Raw genomic sequence first — 19,630 nt, 5'->3', positions numbered from 1 at the left:
TTACAAAATAAAAGCCTCGGGTGTTGATGTGGGTTTTTTAAAAGATCGCTGCACACAAGTGGAGGATGCTCTAACGTTCATTTGTGCGCTACTGAGCAACACTACACATCTTTATGTGATGTTGACCTTTCAACACTTCCTGTTAGAGAGATAGACCACTTGTAGTACTTCACACATTAACTGCACGACATTGTTTTACTTTAAGGGTTTAACATTCCAGCAGGAGCCATATATTTTGGTGTAGCTCATGAGCCACGAGGAGCATAACAGTCTTAGATTTCAAGTGTGTGCAGATCTGATTTTCTCTGGGGCTTATTCTTTTAGTTTGGAGTTTCATCCGCATGTATGATATGCTCCCAAAAGCCATTCATTCATCTGATATGACTGAGAGTAAGTGACAAATAGAAGGCACTTGTTCCTACAGATGCTATATAGCAATGACCTCATCAGTGTTTACCACCCAGTTGATGAAAACTGAATGGTGGGCAGCTGCAGACAGGATCTCAAAGTATAAGTGGTGGGCATGGCTACATGAAGCCTGCGCTGTGCACTCACCACAGATTAACAATGACCTTACTATTGCCTATGTCAAGGGTGTTTTTACCATCAATTTTTGAAGCAGGTTTGAATAAAGTTTAAAGTTAGCATTAGGAAAATACTTCAGCCATCAATTTCAGGATGATGTGCATTACACTAGATTTACAAATGTTATCCAAATGATCAAAACGGACTATTTACTTTTATAGAAAAACACATGAACGGATGAAAAACAGTTCATTTGGCTGACATAACACAGCGGATCTGTGTAATTCTACGTAAGAGTTAATAAAGCTTTCCTTCTGTTGTCACACAGTGTGTTAAAAATGTTTAGCTGAACTCTGATCCCGGGGTTGTATTCGGGCTAGCCAGGTTGCTTTCAGCAGGCTCACATCACAGCAATCCCCTGCTAGCGCCATGTGTTTTTTCAGCCCCTGAGCAAATAAAATGCTGCATGCTTCCCTGTCAACAGATCCTACAAACACTAATGTGCAGATGGACACACAAACACACAGCGGTGCACACAGGCGGCACGCACTCAGGAATCCTGATGTAGGGATGTGTAAATGAACACGTATACCATGTCACAGATTTACACTTTTGTACTATACCATGACAAATCCGCTCACGCTCTACCATGGAGCCAACATACTTTGCCTTTAAGAGCAGCCTCTTTACGTTTATTGACAGTAACTTAAGAATTATACTGGAATTCTGACACCTCCTAATTTTAAACCTTCTGACTCCAGGAAGACCTGATCTAAATATAACCCCTGGCATATATCTGTATACCTATAAAGAAAACATTCCAAAAGCACCCTGAATAGTTGCTATTCATGCTCATAAAAGAGATTCAAAGTGTGCTTCGCTTGAGCACAGCAACCCATGACTCATCAAAATATCTGATACCGTGCAGGAACAAGATGAACCTGTGGCTCAGGGAGAAACGTTTGATATGATATTTATCAGCACTGCTGCTGCAACCAGAGCCACATTCAGAGGCCGGGAAGCTTCTGCACTGGAGCTGGAAGAGTCCAACCTGTTAATTACATATGAGCCTGTGCTTCAGTTTGGGCCACCTGCAACGCAGTAGACAGTACATCTAGAAAGAAAGCACGCTTCAGGAATGAATCTGCGCTCCACATCCGTGCTCCTCCACGCTCCCATCGGTGCTCAGAATTTATGTCACACTGTGCTGCAGTTAGTTATATTGTCAGATGCTTTGATGGCTTTCTATTGATGCCACAGTCACAAGTCAGGTGCCGGATAAGCAGGGGCATACATGTAAGCCAGGACGTGCGTGTTTCTGATTGTGTGTGCAGTGGGTGGGAAAAGTGACGCCTGCCACTACTACATCACTCATTTCTCATTCTCTCTCCTTCTCCCTCCCTCCCCAGGGCTCATAAACCTTTAAAGCACCTATAAAATACTTGGTGAGGCCTTTTTGAAGTTTTTATGAAGATCTGGCTTTATTGTTCCCGAGAGATGAGCCCCACTCCGCTGGCGCCTCGGAGCTTTCTGGAAGTGCCAGTGAATTCAGGAGGGGAGGCTGGGTGGTAGCAGAGGAGGGACTCCCAGGGAAAGAAGGGCTAAGAATGGGGCTGGGCACTGTCCAATCTATGTCTCTATGCCACCCTGAGCATATGTGTGTAGTGTGGGGTGCATATGTGTGTGCACTCACAAGCATGTGTGCATCACAGAGTTGAGTTTACATTCTTGGAGAAGATTTTAGACTTAAGAGACATCAGATCAAATTAACTTAAGGAAAAAAAAAAGCATATGCGTGTTTGAACACAAGCACGCCTGTGCTGCAGCATGTGTGTGTCTGCATATGTGTTCACAGACGACGGGGCCAGCAGGTTGCGTCCTTGTTGTTTGAAGTGGGGCTCTGTTGTTCTCATAGAGCTAAATGAATGGAGCCGGACCCCCCTCCATCTGTCTGATCCAGCGGCACCGGCCCCTCCCTCCCAAATCCTGGCTCCGACGCCCAACGCATCGGCCCCCTCAAAGGAACAGTTGGCAAACGGACGGCCCATTAAACAGGCAAGAGCAACAAGCCCTCACCTCTGAGGGAACACTTGTACGAGCAGAGACAGTGTGTGAGATAGGCAAAGTGTGTGTGTGTGTGTGTGTGTGTGTGTGTGTGTGTGTGTGTTTGGGGGGAGGTAGGGGAGTAAAAGTGAAGTATAGAGATGTTGTGCGAAATGCAGAAAGTGGTTCTTGAGTGAGTGCTCTTGTGTCCATGTGTGTTGGGAGTGGCGGTTACAACTCACTGGCCATGACATTAGCCGTGCTGATGCCTTTGACCTACACAGTCCTCACTGCCCACATTGTCACAAAGCTGTGCAATTTTAATTCCTAATTTAAAGCAATGACAGCAAAATATTGTTTCTTAAACTCCTCTGACGCTCATTTAGTGATCCAGTTTCATTACGTACTTTAGTAGGTTTAGTGCGTTTAGGTGCTGCTTCCACCTGACTGTTATTTAATAAGCATTTCCACACACAGCACAGCATCTGATCATTCACCAGTTTAAGAAATGCATTGTTTCAAATGGGAACCTTTGTACGAAACCTGCTGTCATAGATAAATAAGGTCATGTAGCATGGAAAAAGGTCACATCACGACAGAAAACATCTGCTGGAGATCTGAGAAAAAAAATCATCCAGCATCCTTGTGGAGTTCAGCCCCCGATGCTTCCCATGTCAGCCATTTGTCATCATCTACAAAGTCGTGAAGCGCACTGATTTGTTTGAAAAAGCCCCAAACCTCCCTTAAACAACAGCTTGGGTGTGTAGTGAAGCGAAAAACTCAGGTTTGGAAACACAGAAAGCAGCGAGATACTTTGAGTCAGAGGGAGGATCCAGAAAATCTGATCGAATTAAAGAACGGACAAATCTTATGTTTCAGCTCAGTGCTGTGACTGATGGACTTGTACCCTTCACACACACACACACACACACGCGCACACACACACACACACTCACACATACATCCATATTAACCCCAGCTCCAGCCCCCTTTGTGCAAAGGATGATGTCATGCCTTCTGAAAACATGTGGGGGGGCATAGTCGAGGGGTTTAGGGGGGATTCCTTTGGTCCTTTCAAGTTTGCTGGGGGAGCCTTGGGCCACGGCAGGGTAGACAGTACGAGGGCAGAAGGCTCAACGCTGCCACCCCCATCCCACCCCACCACAGCAAGCAGTCACATTAGGCACGCTCCGGCCATGCCATCAAAGGCTCGGCTCACAGCACACACACACACACACACACTAGCATCTGCACACACAGAACTATGCGTGCAAACAGTTGCTTCTAAACTGCATGTATGGACCCACGGACACACTCGGGTGACACAAGTGGAGCGAGCGTGTTCACACTCCGATGAAACACACGCGTGCCTAAAAATAACGACACGCATGCACACACACACACAAAAGGACGTGCACACACTCGCATACCATCAGATCAAACACGCACACACTTCAATCACGCACCCCATCCCAACACCCCCCCCCCCCGGCTGTGTTATTGTTTTGAAAATATGATTGCGGTGACGGATGGGGTGGGGAGCGGAGAGGGCTCTAGCAGGGGCGAGTGGCAGGGCCCCTCTATTGTCCCCGACCAGTGTGAGTCTGTGTCCATAGCTATAGAAACTGGGGCCACACTGGGAAGGCATGCTTTCATCTCCACCACAGGCTCACCGCTGGTAATAAGGGGTCAAATAAATCCCCCTGGATACAGTGAGGAGGGGGAGAAATTGCAGGCACACATGCAGCACACACACACACACACACACACACACACACACTTTGAGCGTGTTTACCTGAGCTATCTTGCGTTCACAGTTGATTTTCATGACTGACTGATCTGCTCATTCATTTTCATTCATTACAGTTTTGTTTACACACTTATGATTAATTCTGTCGTGCTTGACTTTTTAAGTAATTGTAGTTTTATCTAGTTTCTGTATAATGTAGATCATAAAAAAAACAAACAAACCCTGGTCTCACCACAGCAGACGTCATCTACATGCACCCTGAGCACTGTGGCCCCATGCAGCATGTAACACAGGGCCACAGTGCTGATTGTCAGGATTCACAATGTGTTGAGACATTCCTCACTCGCTGACACTCTGTACACACGGACGTAGGCACGCAAAATTGTACAGACACGCTTTTTGACACACACGCTGTCAGCAACACTCATCAAAATACAGAGAAAACAGTGTGAACAATCCCGAATGATTCATGACTCAAACTGAGCAGATTGTGTGTTGAGCTTTTCTCCCTCATCCTTTCTTCTTCTCTGGCGCTACATGGCACACATCCATCCCAGCTTCATCTTCAAGACCTTGATCCCTGCCCTGCTACGGATCAAATGTGAGATGTGATGTTAAAAGTTGCTTATAGCCTGGTGCAAGGCTCTGAATGAGCATATAACAAATAACAAACACGAGCAGCACACTTACAAATGTGATTAGTGAGTGGTGCGTGCCATGTTGCCATGCATGTCACAGACAAGCAAGCAGCCAGCTTTGCTGTTCGCACCTGTGTGTGAGTGTTACGGTGAATTGTGGTGAGTAGTGGAGCCAGAGCTAGTGAGAGTCACCAGGCCTGAGGAGAGGAGAGGAGAGGAGAGGAGAGAGGGAAGGTCAGCACCACCACATGCCACAGACAGACTGACTATACTTCTACTGGGCTCCATGCCGGGGACCTGGCTGTAATTACACCACACACACGCACACACAGACTCACACACACATAGTCATGCATACTCACACACACATACTGTTCCCAGACAGACTGAGAAAAGTGCCCAGCTCCTGATTTGTGTCTTTCTCGTTCTGTTCGTCTCGTTATAGATCTGTGACAGGATATCAACTCTGATCTCTGGTCTTGTGTGATAACCTGACGTGCTACAAGTTCATCCACCACTCTAACCTTCACACCTTGGCCACACGAGCATTAGCGCGGTCAGGCCTGGCTCACAGTTAGCGTCCCAGGTTATTTCAGAGGTGTTTGGATGCAATCGAGTTCAGGGTTCTGTTCAAGTCTGTAGTGTTTATGTATTCCCTAAATATGAACCAAGTAAACTGGACTGAGTGTCCAGGTACTCATATCAATAGTGGGATTCAGCGTGCACTCACACAAACATGGATTTCCCAGTTTTCTTTGTGAATGGACACTTGTAGTCTGCACTCTCAACTGGCCAAATCCAAGGTTAAATAAGGTCAACAATGTTATTGGCACAAACCACAATTGTGATCCTGTTTGGCTTTCAGCTGACACCAGCACAGATCTCTGGTATCAATAGCTCCTTGTTGATCTACTTGGTCAGGCAGTTTGCCTCCCTCTGGCTCCAAGGGCCCTCTGACTTGAATGTTATTGGAGTGTAACTGAATTTAATAGTCTCTGTCTGCTGTTTCAAGTATCAAGAGTGCTATCTGTAGTCTACTTCCTGCTTCATGGTTGTTTGTGGCAGTATCTAAACTTTACTATTACAATAAGGGCACAGTTTTGTTCCTTTTAGGGCTCATATGGTTCTGTGTTTTGGCTTTGTAGAACCCTGTCAGTCATTTTCATTGTGCTGTCTGTAGCTGCACTCTTGCTCACACCTATTTTAGCAGACGGTTAATTGAGAAGAGATTCTTATTTACAGTGACAGGTGGGTGGGAATGGGTGTTCCCTCTTCCCACTGTTCGCAGTTTTAAAAAAACAGCAAAAAATTAAAAAAACACCTTAAAGCTTGACATCTGTGGGAGCTTCAGTCTTTATTGTTCTGCTGCTCTTTAACCTCAGCAACACTTCAGTTTCTCACAACTTTGTCACATCATTACTCTCCTTCACTTTTCATATGGACCCGGCCCCCAGACTCAGTTCCATTTCCCTGTGGTGACAGAGAGAAGCAGACACTCCTGTTTACTCATGGCTCCAGGAGCTTGTGGCTCCCGATTAGCAAACCAGTGTGAGTCAACATCTGGTACATCCCTTGGACAAACTATCTCTCTGAGCGCACACTCAATCTGTTGTCAGACCCCCATCCCTCTCCGTCCGGTTCCCAAGCAGACAGGCACCCCCTGGGCGACAGTGCGCGCTTGCACATTGGCGAGACATTTCCCAAAGCCTTCCCAGTCCTCCTGGCATCTCAGCAGGCCGCCACCTTCTTACCCTCCTGCGTGTTCCACAAACATACCAGAGGGCCAAAGGGCAGAGGGGGCTAGCCCTGCCTGTTCGTCAACATGCTTGATTGGTTGGTAGGTAGAGGAAGAACTTGTTCAGGTTGCGACACTGGTGCATCCATCATGTCTGTGCAACCTGCAGCGATTATTTGACTGCTGTTTCATCCAGGACGGAGACATTGTTAATGCATTTTAATGGGCCGCCACATTTAAACAGTGCTCCCTCAGTCCGAATCCCGTCACAGACCAGTGAAGACGCCATCGTAGAATTTCCCTCCCTTTGTTTTTGTTACGCAGTGCCAGTCTATGAAAGTATCTTGGCTCTAGACTCAACAGAACACACATGCTGAGGAGAGTGGCAGGCAAGGAACATCTGTTGTGGTCAGTGGCTGTGGGCAAACTGTTTCATTTTGACAAAATGGCCTGTGGCAACACAATGGCTTAGTGGTTGGGAGGATGACCACATTGCCAGTACTTGTGGTCAGGGTTTACCTAAGTTGGACAGAGCTTCTGAAAGACACGTGGTCACATTTTACATCAATTTACTCTTTACTTAGTGGAATTAAAAAAACAGTAATGCCGTCATCTTCACACAAACGTGTTACAAAATTTGATCAGCTGGAACGGCGGCGTTTAACGTAACCTGTTCATCCCTAATAGCTGTTTTCTGTAAAGTCTTTACACCACTATAAAGTAAGGGCATAAAAAAGTTTTTTGTCATAACAGCAAGCATGCAGAATGGATTGCAGCACGCCAAAAATGACTTCACTGATGAGAAAATAGATTATAACAACGGCCTGAATCTTGAGGAGTCATGAGGAGTGAAAACAGATGACTCAACTGTCCAAATAAACTGTGATATTCTGTAGGTCCCGCCATCCCAGCTCTCACATCTCAGTCATTGCATCCAGTCAAGCACTTAACCAGCCGCGTCTGTCCAGAGGAATGCAGAGCACTCGTCAGAGCGGCTGTCTGAAGACGTTTGTGTCCTAGTGTGTAAAATGCAGCTCTTTAGGTCATCGCTGGCATCCTTTATCTTTCCCCCCTTTTCTTTCTCTATCATCCTCTGTCTTGCTCTCTGCGTCTCTCCTCCTCTTTTGGCTGTTGTGCCACTGTGGAGAAGGCAACAGTGACCCTATTGTGAATGGTGGGAATTGGGCAGTGGGCCAATGATGTCATCTTGCCATAGGGAAGACCAGGGGGAACGCCCTCCTGGCGTTCGGGAATGCACTATTTTTTCCTGTTGTTTTCCGGAAGGCGGTGATCAATTTAATTCCACCCTCATCGTTCCCTGTTCTGGGGGGGTGAAGAAGGGCAAGAGAAGAGAATAGAGATGGGGCACTCTTTCGCTCCTCCAGAATGGGATGCAACAAATAAGAGGAAGCGCACACGATCGTCTGATGTGTTGAGATCCTTTTTTATTTTATTTTTGTAAAAAGTGAATAAGGGTAGTCACTCAGGAATGGGGATGAGGTCACTCCAACGTCCTCAGTTAAAAGTTACTGAGCAGAAGAATAATAGTGATTCACAAAGAAAGATGGGAAATAGGTTATGGAAACATACAGCCTCTAACTCCAACTAACCCCACTGTCCAGAAACATTGAGCTTATTCACCAATACCCTAATAGTCTGAAGAATCTGAAGGGCCACATGCACAACCGGGCCTCTCACACAGAATTTGAAATAGGAATTAAAAGTTTGACAATCCCTGCCTGGCCTTGCCCCAGTTAGTTTCTTTTGCTGTGCCTGTTCTCTTCCCTAATCACCTGATCAGCTTCACCTGTGTTCTCCCTCTGCTCACTCACCTTGATCACATCGTCTGCTTCACCTGTGCACCAGTCTCCCTTTATAAGCTCCCTTCAATCCAACCCACCTTTTCCAGATCAGCTGTTTTCACTCCACTCACCAGCCACAGCCTTTGTTCTTGCTGTTGACTCTCTAGTTTTGGTTGTTACTTTGTGCCGTAGTGCCTGGTCGTAGGTCCGTCATACTAAAACCTCTACAAAGATGGCGAATGACCAGACTCGCTGAATTGAAACAGAGACAATGCTGCATGAAGTGACCAACACAAATGAGCTTCGTATTTGGGGGTAGCAGTAGCTGAGTTGGTAGAGCAGTTTCCTACAAACCGCAGGGCTAGTGGTTTGATTCCCAGGTCGCTTCTTACTTTTAGCTTTGCTAGTAGCACTGCTGCTATCTACATTCTGTACAGTATCAAGACATATCGGGGTAATGGCCTCTTCATATTAGCAGCTCTGGGTAAACTACACAAATACTGTCTCAACTAGGTTGTCCCATTTCAAAGGCTCCTTCAATTAAAGCCAACAAATTTCTCTTTCCCTGAGAAACAAAGGTTCCAATGGTTGGATCCTTCACAGCCAAGGCAATGTCACGATTCTTTGTGGATAAGGCACTGTTTGCCCTTCAGCCAACTTTTAATGAACGCTCACGGTTCTGCAAAACATCCCTGTGCAGCCCAAAAAACATTTTCTCCATTGACTATAACGATAAAAGAGACATCTGTGAAATGGTTGACAGGACACCCCCAGCTACAATCAATGTCAGCTTTACTCTTCTTCTCCTGAATTTTCAATCCACAGAGGTTTTACATCTGTAAAACTTTTCCACAATCTAGAAAAATAACTTTTATCCGTTTAACATCACCGCAAAGTAAAATCTATGGAGCGAGCAGGAATGCACAGACCGGGCCAACACAGAAACACTAGTGCACATGTGTAGTGGGCACAACACCACAATGCAGAAGGAAAACCAGAAGCTAGAAAACATATTTGGCTGAGACACAGCTTACTTTTTTGACACACTAAAAGTTAGAAAAAGAGAGGGCAGGAAACGATCAGGTCTCTTTAGGAATTCTAACAGTGTCCTGCAACAGGTTTACAAATACTTGCAAAAATATGAAAAGAGTATGATTGGTCAGAGTTGACAGAGAAGACACTGGTCTGTATCTTCAGAATAAGTTTGACTCCCACAGAGGTTGATTTAAAACCAACCTGACAGTCTGACTGCTTGTTGTGTTTTCCCTATGTTATTCATATTTAGATGCAGTTCCAGATCTCAGCAATTAACTTGTTCAGTACTGTTATTATTATTGCAGGAAAAACTATCAAAACCACAAAATCAAGACCTGCCTTTGAATAAACTGTCTTATAAGTACTTGTCTCTCCACATGTTCTACCATACAGAATCATCATGACAGCCAAAATTCAGTACTGTACAACTCCAGTAACGAGTGAGTGAGCACATACAAAGTCTAAAGCAAAACATTTGTATTCTGTGTGTGTGTGTGTGTGTGTGTGTTCGTGTGTTCGTGTGTGTGTGCCACAATGATGTTTTTCTGGCTTCGCTTGAATTCATCATCCGTGAGTTCAAAGTGGGCCCCACCATTACATCACATCACAAAGCGACTGAGCCCTCAACGATATGATCACCATTAATCACAGCTTGTGATCAAGCATTGAGCAGCATTTTCTCCATCACGACTGGAATGCTGTAGTAGAAACAAAGGATGCGAGGCCGTACTCAGATTGACTTCAGATTGCACATCAGCACAGTGTGGCATTCTTTCAACAACACGGAGAAGCTATATTCTTGGTGCCATTTTCTTTCCTTTGTCATCAGAGGATAAGGGAAAATATTACTTTGATGCTGTTTATTGGGTATTTTGCAAAAATAACTTTATGATGAATTTTAAGGGAGAGGAAAAAAAATGTAGAGTGAGGGGGGGGCTTCAAAAGTAGCGTTAACGGGAGACAGATTTTTGACATGCTTCCCGAGCCATCTGCTTTGGGTTAAGGCTTGGAGACAGAGTCGAATACGGGGGAGAGTGAAGAGGGGAGTTAGACTGGAGAAGATGGTGAGGGCAGCAGGGTATGAAGGCAACTCAATATTGACAGGCAATGGTGAAAAGCTATTTACTTGCACTGCAAACCTTTCTGTATTGAATTATTGTGGCATGTGGTATGTGTATGCAAGGCAAGCAATATCTATCTTGCCAATCGCAAATATAATAAGTTGGTCTTGTTCATGCAGCTATTACAACAAAAATATTTAAGTGGGCTTAAATACTGGGTTTTACAATAGAAACAAATATGTTGTGGTCCAGTTCTAGGGTTCCTGGAAATATTTAGTTAAGAATACTTTCTGCAGTTTTGACAATTCCAAAAAACTGCTAAGGCTCTTGTCGTTCTGAAATCTGTCAGCCTGCCAAAGAACCAACAGAGTGTTCTGCTGGAGACGCCACAACACAAAGCTAATTAGGAGACATGCTCCAGGCTCCAGAGTTGCACTATCTCTGCCACTCAAGACTATTTCCAAATGGTCACATCACCTTGCCAAATTCCCGAACATTCCTTATCTTCTGACGCTAGTTCATTTAATTGTGCAACAAAAAAGATAAAACGGTGTTGAATTTTGTTGGACCAGCTATGCTCCACTCCTCCCTCCCTCCCGTACCATTCTACCAGTCCCTGGTGGGCACAGTCAGCCAGTCTGGCCAGGTCTGCCCCTTGCTGTTTCCCTGCACTGGTTAAGCTCCTGCCTGGACCTTGGGTAGAGGCCTTTGTGTAAAGCTGTGGGGGTGTCAGTGTGTGTATGTGTTTGTGTATGGGTTATGTGTGGATCTGTATGTGTGCATAGCATTCACAGCAGAAAGAGAGAAGGGGGTCCTATCTGTGCCTAAGGGCTGCCCCCCAACGCACCCTCACCATGCGCCCTATTGAGACCTAAGGGAGCGTGAACAATCACTGCAAAACCAAAGAGTTAAGTCCTCTTGTTAGACAAGCCCAATTTTCAGCACCAGCCCCACCTCTCTCCTCCATGGTGCATCCCACCCCCATCCCAGGACCCCAGCCCCGCTCGTCAGAGGTTGATGGGCTTCGTTAAATCGAGCCGGGTCCTTTTATGGTGTTATTTAATTAGCCATTCCACAGCAAACTGCCATCCGGCACCACCTCTACCGCTGCCCCCCAACCCCACTTACTCAACATCACTATCACCCCTACCCACTGTGCTCACCGGTCCCCTCCTCTCTGCTGTCCTTGTCTTTATATCCAGTAATTAGCCATGGGATGGGGGTGGACCCATTGCTGGGTTTCCTGACAGTATTAGTGCTGAGGCTAGGAAAGTGTCTGTCCCTGCATGGGGTTCTCTCTGTGTCCACCACCCTAAGACCTGCGGTGGAAAACAATGGAAATGACCAGTTCTACAGTAGCCAGCTCAGCCTTACTGTCCCCACTGCCCACTGAGCTCTGTCTACATTGGCATTCTAATCATTAACCAGATTATGACTTTGTGTCTGGCAACTCTTCCCATGTGGTTAGTTAATGAAACCTCTTAATCATGTGAAATACTAAAATTAGAGGACCTCTTTTTTTCTAACAGGAGGGGCTTGTTTTTAAATAAGATTCATACTGAGGATGATTCAGGTGAATTAGTTTATTTTGACATCCACCTATCAGCCACAACATCAAACCACCAGGTGGATTTAAAGTTGCGGCTGATGGTTGTAATTGCCCCAGCATTGTTTTTGAAGATTTTGGTGCGGGATTTCACTCGAGCTGCAGCACAGTTATGAGAGCACATTCCATCCCCATGCACTCAAAGGGAGGAAGAGACTCTGGGGAGCCCCTGGCTGCTGGTCCACATCATGCTGGATCACCGCCCTCTAGTGACCACTACAAAAGACAGACACAATGACATGTTGAAATACCCCAAAAACTGGTCCGACTGTCCAAATGGCGCAGATTAAATACAAGAACCTTGCATCAGAATAAATGTTTGAAGAAAGCATCTCATCATCTTAACCCTTTTTAAATTTCAGTGTCACCAGGAGCAAAATTGTTTTGTTTAATTCCAGGTCTATTGTTTTCTTAATGCACCAACGTGTGAACCCATCATATTTCTCTTGGAACTTTTAAATTACATCATAGGAGAACTTATATAGTTAAAGCACATTTAAAAAGTCCAGCACGGGCTAATGACTGCTTAGCATGGGAAAGGCACCGCTTAGTTATCCATAGCCATTTATAGCCCTTAATTACGCGCCTATTTTGTGACCCCTGAGTTCAACGGCCAATTCCTGCGTGGACCCAAATCCTGATGAACAAAGGTGGAATGTGATGCCTCTCTTCCGCGGACAAGCTACTAAACGTTTCCCATCCATTTTCATGGGAAAGTTCAGGCCGAGGCAACTCTTAAAGGCTTCTGCTGAATATTGACAGCGTATTGAACCTATTAGTGCATCACTGACACGCTGCTGGTCCAAAGCGCAGGAGACGAACTCGCACTTGCGCGCGCGTGTGTGTGTGTGTGTGTGTGTGTGTGTGTGTGTGTGTGTGTGTGTGTGTGTGATTTCTGCTCATGTTGTGAAATAATATGGTGTAACACGGGATAAAACTGGTGCTTTAGGACCCAGTTGATCCTTGTGATTGTGGCTGATATTTTCCACGTTATGAGGGGAGGGGGGGTGGCCCGGAGGGGGGGCTGTCAATCATAGTGAAAGTGGCCGGGGTGGGCAGGCCTCTCTGACACTTTGTACCGTCGGAGGGGGATATTTAACTTGGGACTGAGCACCACTCGCTACAGACACACTCACACACAGTGTGCCTAAGCAAAGAAACTCTCCAGCGCCAAGTCTCGCAGACTCCTGAAGTAGGAGCGACTCAGTAGGAGCTTCTGTAGCAGTTATCAAAGGAGAAGAGACGCTCCCTCAGGAATTGACCGCTTGCACCGACTGAGCAAAAAGGCTCCAGACTATGGACTGTCTCGTCACGCAACGACAGAGGAATCTGGTGCTTTTCTGAAAGGATTCAGCAACTCCACCATGAAATGAACTCTGAACTGACGGGCGCTCCCACGTTTCCTGCAGTCTTGCATTTGAAATGCACTGATCCTGCAATTTGCTGCAAATCAGCTTTCAGCGTTTTTTCTCTTAAATGTACAACAGAGAGTTCTGTGGGAATATTACAGCCTGAGACGTTTATGTAAAACAAACTCTCTCTCTCTCCAATTTGGGACATACCGTGGAAAGATAAATGGGTGTTATTTCATAAGTTGGCGTTATATCTCACTGCTGCGCTTTTTCTTTTTCTTTTTTTTTCTGCACATATCCACGGCTGGAATACGACAAGGAGCTGACTGCACAGACGTTTCCCCTCAGTCCATGGATCGTGCGCCCTGGGACCTTGACAAACCTGAGAGCGCGGGGCAGCGTTAAAGAGAAGCCACGTTTATAAAAGCCGTGCGTAAAAATAACATTGGCCGAGGCAGTCCCCATCGCCGGGCGCGTGACATTTAAAACTTGGTGAGGCACTCTTTTGTGCGCCCTTGCCTCTCGGGACGCTCCGGATCTATTCTGTCTCTTTAGGAAACACTTCACTCCATGCAGCTCTCTCCTCGGCCGCTGTCACCCGGTGCACACTGTTCGTCGTGGCTGCGAGTCCCCGGAGTAACCATGACGACCGAAAGAAACCCAAAGTGAATCCGAGGAGCGGGGGTGAGGCCGGAGAGACTGTGAATAGAGTTCTCCCCATTTTGTTTTGGGCTTTTTTTTTTTTTTTTTTTTCCTGTTTAGACTAAACAGTTTTTTTTTTAGAGGAGTCGCGCTGCACAGTTGCAAAGTTGAAGGAGCCCTAAAAAGCAAAGCACTCCGCTTCATGTCATCCAAACCCGCCGTGGTCTATTAAAAGTATCGCCTTGCTGGTGGCTGAACTTCTACTATTTATGAAGCCCCGGGCTGCTCCTTGCAGAGAACAGTGACCGGGAGAAGAACTGAATAGTGTTTACGCGAGAACCAGCCGGTGAGTAACACAAGGGGAATAATGGGCTTCTCACACACGCTGCTCGTTTACGTGCTTGTGTGCGTCCACCTTGGAGTCTCCCAGCATTTCCTTCGCCTCCGTCCATCGCCCAGTGATCACCTCCCCGTGCCCGACCTGAAGGAGAACCCTGACCCGGAGTACGACCCCCGGGAGCAGGACTTGGCCGAGAGGACTCTAAGGAAAAAGATCGGCAGTCACTTTGACCCCAACTTCATGTCCATCAGCTTGCCCGCGCTGGTGAACCTCACCGCGTCAGACAACCAGGTGAAGCTGCAGGGGCCCATGCCTAACGATATTAAAAAGCTGGACCTCACAGAGACCCCCTATGGAAAGCGGGTAAAAGTGGGCAAGAAGGCCCGTAGGAAATTTCTGCAGTGGCTGTGGACCTATACGCACTGCCCAGTGGTGTACACCTGGAAGGATTTGGGCGTGAGGTTCTGGCCACGTTACATCAAGGAGGGAAACTGTTTCTCTGAGCGCTCCTGCTCTTTCCCTGAGGGGATGTCTTGCAAACCAGTCAAGTCGATCAACAAGATTTTTCTCCGGTGGTATTGCCAAGGCTTTCTAAGACAGAAATACTGTACATGGATACAGGTACAATACCCGATCATCTCAGAGTGCAAGTGTTCGTGCTGATTTTCTCTAAGGAAGTGGTGGTGGTCGAGGGGCGGGGGGGTGGTGGGGTGTGTGTGTGGGGGGGGGGGGGGGGGGGGGGAGTGGACTGGAAATACGGTTTCTATTGCACTGTTAACTCTCTACAGAGGTGGGCACCATAGCAAATCTATTTTTTTATATAGCATTTTAAGTGAAATACCAACATTGTACATATTTAAGAAAAATGCAGCTATTTTTTTCTAATTGAACCAGGACCATATTTTATTCTGAAGCCTGAAACGTTGCTTTTGGGGGAGAACACGAGCACTTCATAAGGAAGAGCTTTTTGATATTTTTATGAGACATTGAAGATGGGATGCATATGCTACACTTCTCCAAGAGGTGATCTTTCTTTTTTTTTTTTGTTTTTGTTTTTTCTTTTTCAACTGAACATTGATGCTGACTGTTATTTCACTGCGATGCTGCCTAGAGTTTTTGTATAATATTAATATCAATAATAATTAAATTGTAAAAAAAAAAAAAAAGAAGAAGAAGTTGAGGTTAAAGATATATATAAAGGCGTGAACTCAGCTTTTTTTTTTTTTTTTTTGGAATACATAGTATTGTAGAAATAAACAAATCTGTACGTTTTATTTATTATTTTAACGGTTGTGAGTATAGAGCATAAGGAAAGAGAATAGCAGACTTTACCAGAACAAAAGTATGGGAGATGTCTACTTGAATATTTCTAAAAATGAGAAAAAAATAAACAAAAAAGGAAAACATATCAGTGTACATGTTATGGTTACACGTTTTAGCAATAAAATCTATCTTTTCAACATGTATTAGTGTCGAGCCATGTTGCTTACAACGAGTGTCTCTATCCAGTGGGCGTGTACACTGGAAATGTCATCTGAACATATCTTTAAATGTCTCCTTGTCAGAGAATTCCTCTGATGGCTAAATGCACTTGTTTCCAGTGACTTTTAATTTTTTCTTGAAATATGTTTTCTTCACTTGGAGACGAGTTCAATTCATTACGCACAGTGCGTCCTCTCCTCTGTGACTGTGTGGACTGCCTGACGCTCCACGCCGTCACAGTGATTTTGGAAAGGGGCTGATTTACTACGCTGTGTAATGCGCAACACATACCTCAAGAGCCTCCACAGAACTGGCATTCATTTGTCCCAGCCATAGAGAGAGAGAGAGAGAGAGAGAGAGAGGGGGAGAGAGAGACAGAGAGACGCACATTCGTCTCCTCTGTCTGCGCACACGCTCGTTTCAGGGCTCCAAGGTGTTAACATAATGGGTAAAATATGATTCAGACATTTCAAACAGTGTCAGATGATGAAATGGTGAGCATATACGCGCAAGCCAGGGGCGTCTGGGGTCTGTGCTTTTTACTTTGGAAGCTCCACACAAGTTCCACTGAGGTATTTGTATAGAGGTGGACTGGAGAAGACCGGCGCCTATTCAAGTCTGACCGCCCTGGAGAGAGAGAGAAAAAAAAAAGACACAAAGCCCATAAAACAATGGTCAACTGTTTTTGACGTTAGCAGACTATTAATTGGAAAGCTGGGCTCTGCTGTCTGCAAGTTAAAGAGATATGGCCAATTAAACGCGCTGGAGACGCGCTGGGAAATGAACTCCTATGAAATGAAAGCGACGAGTCATTTTCTGCTAGAAGGGTGTTTTTATAGTGTTTATATTGTTCCTTAAACACAATCAACGACTTAAACAGAGCTATGACTGCATGTCTGAAGGCTAAAAGCAGCAGCTTGTGCAGGATTCCCAGCGAGCGCGTCTTGTGAGTTGTGTTTTTGCGGCCAGAGTTGGATTTGACACTTGCCGCCCGGTTATTGTGACAGAACCACTGAGGGGAGGGGAGGGGGGGGGGGCGCAAAGCAAAGGAGAAGAGCGGCAGCATGCCAGCAGAGGAGGAGGAGGAGGAGGAGGAGGAGGAGGAGGAAGAAGAGGAGAAGGAGCAGGAGGGGGGCTGCTTTCCTTACTGTCAGCTTCTTTCTTGATGATGTCTCGGGGTTTTTAGAAACTGCGTCTCTGACTCGTCGGCGCCACTCAGCCGCCCCCTCTCGACTGCGCAGAATGAGGCACTTTGGGAAACAGTAACCCTTTCAGCCTCTGCCCGGAGAGTATTTTAGAAGCGTGTGAAAGGCAATACGCCGCCCTGGCTCCAGCCAGTTAGGTGCGCACCTTTTAGAAACAGACCCTGCCAGCAAGTCAAATCAGAGGTTCTCCAAGCGGGGGTCCGGGGACCTCCAGGTGGTCCTTGAGGGGATCCCAGGAGGTCCCCAGCAAGAGGAATGGGTAAATCTCAAAATGTAAAGTGTTTTGACTGCGTAGATGCACCATTCATTTGTCACTTTACAGATATTAAACTACAATCTACTCAACAGGGAGTCCCTGGATACAAACCTACTGAAATGAAGGTCCTCAACTTTATGATTGTCCTTCTTATATCAAAGCGTTGTCCTGTTATATCACATCCACACCTCATCATGGAGATCATGAGTTGTTTTTCTAACATACACTGAAGAAAAATGTCTTCATGTTTTGAAAAACTTAACTATGTTGGCCACATTACTACTCCCAGCATCCTTAAAACTTACATTTTCATTTCTCTTCAAATCATAAATCCTAAAATTAACATTCGCAGTCCTTATGGCTACAGACAGATTGTTGGGCTGACACATTATGCTGGGAAAAGTTTAAGAAAGTGTCTCCATCAACGCCATCAGAACACCACATGTGAAGTGTTGACATGTCAGCGCAGCCTGCATTCATAAACTGTCCATAAAAGTGTCAAGACAGTGGCGGCCTTTAGCCTGTCAGACACTCAGCGTCATTATTGTGTGACACAGCCTGTCTCCACATTCATCAGCATAGGCCTCTGACAAAGTGGGCTACAATGACAGCACAATAATGAACAGTGTTTAGTATATTTGGAAGCCAAACATACATATAGCTTGGTATAAATATAAAAACCCATATTCACGAATATAAAGAGGATTTAATAAAGGCCTGGAAACAATTAGAATAGGGATGATCGGGTAAAAGGAGGGGGTGGGGTGACACACTTAGTGGTGAGGATGATGAGACTCTGTGTCCTGATGAGAGTCAATTATTGTGATGGATTGTGGTCCAGCTGGGAATGACCGGGGTGCGTAAGTGAGTGGTAGAGGGTCTACGGTGACCTTCAGTTGAGCAAACATGTGAAACACACACCCATGCTAGTGTGGACGAATGTACACTGAAGTGTGAAAATGAGCACGATTCCATTCAAGCACACAATCAGACACGCGTGTGCGCAGCAAGCAGACACACAGACACACAGACACACGGATACACAGACAGAGACAAGGGTCTGTGGCTGGAAGTAAGGGCCAAACCCCATGGTTGTAAAAGCCAGTGAGTCAGCAGTGCTGAGGTTATTGATGATGACAGGGTATTAGATGGAGCACTGAGGGAGGGAGGGCACATACACACAAACATAAATGGAGTCACCGCAGATGATACCCGGCATTCCGTCAGACCACCAACCCCGGCTTGTGGTGTCTGGAGGCATGTGCGTATGGGTGTCAAGCATTTGTTCATGTTGTATGAGAAGCGAGAGACGTATCTGAGTGTGTGTGCATGTGGGGAAAAATCTGCAAACGTATCCGTGCAGTAGCAGCGAGTGTGTGTGTTTTCACAGATTCAGTCCAGGTTTCCTGGTGGTCTCCAGTTGACTGGTCATTCTCTAAACCACCAAAACATCCTGATGGGTTAATTACAGACCTCTCTCACCAAAGTTATGTCTGAAATGTGTATTTGCTTTTTTATGTGTGTGTGAGATGCGGAAGTCCTCGTCGAGCATGCTTCCAGTACTTTGAGACATATCCAAGATCATCATGATTTCAACCATCCATCACTGCAAGAGTTGACAAGCCAGACCTGGATCCAGCAGCAGCGGGCACTGAATTCATAACATGCCGTTACATCAACACGATGGCCATCTTTGCAGGCAAACAACAGGTGACTGTAGTCGAATAACAGGTGATTGTAATCAAACTCCAGTCATTGCCAACAAGCGGTGCTTATGGCAATTAAGCAGACTGGTGGGAAGCACGGGCAGAGCCACAAAGAGCCACGAGCACAGTCATCAGTCACCATACTACTCAAATCTTAGTTTCTAAATACTGGTTGCCAGTAAAGTTTAAGGGATTGCTCGTCAGGTGGAAACTGACTGGTAACGTTATGCATCCTATAAATCTGTGAAGAGCAGCTGTGCAGACAAGCAGGACTTGACCACAAAATGCAGACACCAGAGACCATATTGGCTGTGTGATTATCTTATGGATCTTATATTGATTCTATTTTGCATTCCTAATTTGTCAGTGCCAGTGATTTTAAATGTAATACTCAGGTAAATGGCATCTATTCTATGTAGTTTGGCTTCTCTGAGCTTGCATTGAACACAGCA

General features: G+C 45.8%; 1 protein-coding gene across 1 annotated transcript; it reads left to right on the top strand.

Annotated features, from left to right (window-relative positions):
• Positions 1–13,332: 13,332 nt before the first annotated feature.
• On the top strand, positions 13,333–15,206 carry nog2 (noggin 2). Its single transcript, XM_026351138.1, has one exon. The coding sequence runs from the start codon at positions 14,557–14,559 to the stop codon at positions 15,190–15,192; it is 636 nt and encodes a 211-aa protein (XP_026206923.1). The 5' UTR covers positions 13,333–14,556; the 3' UTR covers positions 15,193–15,206.
• The last annotated feature ends 4,424 nt before the right edge of the window (positions 15,207–19,630 follow it).

This window comes from Anabas testudineus, chromosome 19, assembly GCF_900324465.2.
Source record: "Anabas testudineus chromosome 19, fAnaTes1.2, whole genome shotgun sequence".
NCBI classification, from domain to species: Eukaryota; Metazoa; Chordata; class Actinopteri; order Anabantiformes; family Anabantidae; genus Anabas; species Anabas testudineus.
This window is presented reverse-complemented; position numbering and strand designations above follow the sequence as displayed.

Coding starts and splice junctions, on each gene's coding strand:
- nog2 (XM_026351138.1), top strand. CDS start 14,557: ATGGGCTTCTCACACACGCTGCTCGTTTACGTGCTTGTGTGCGTCCAC.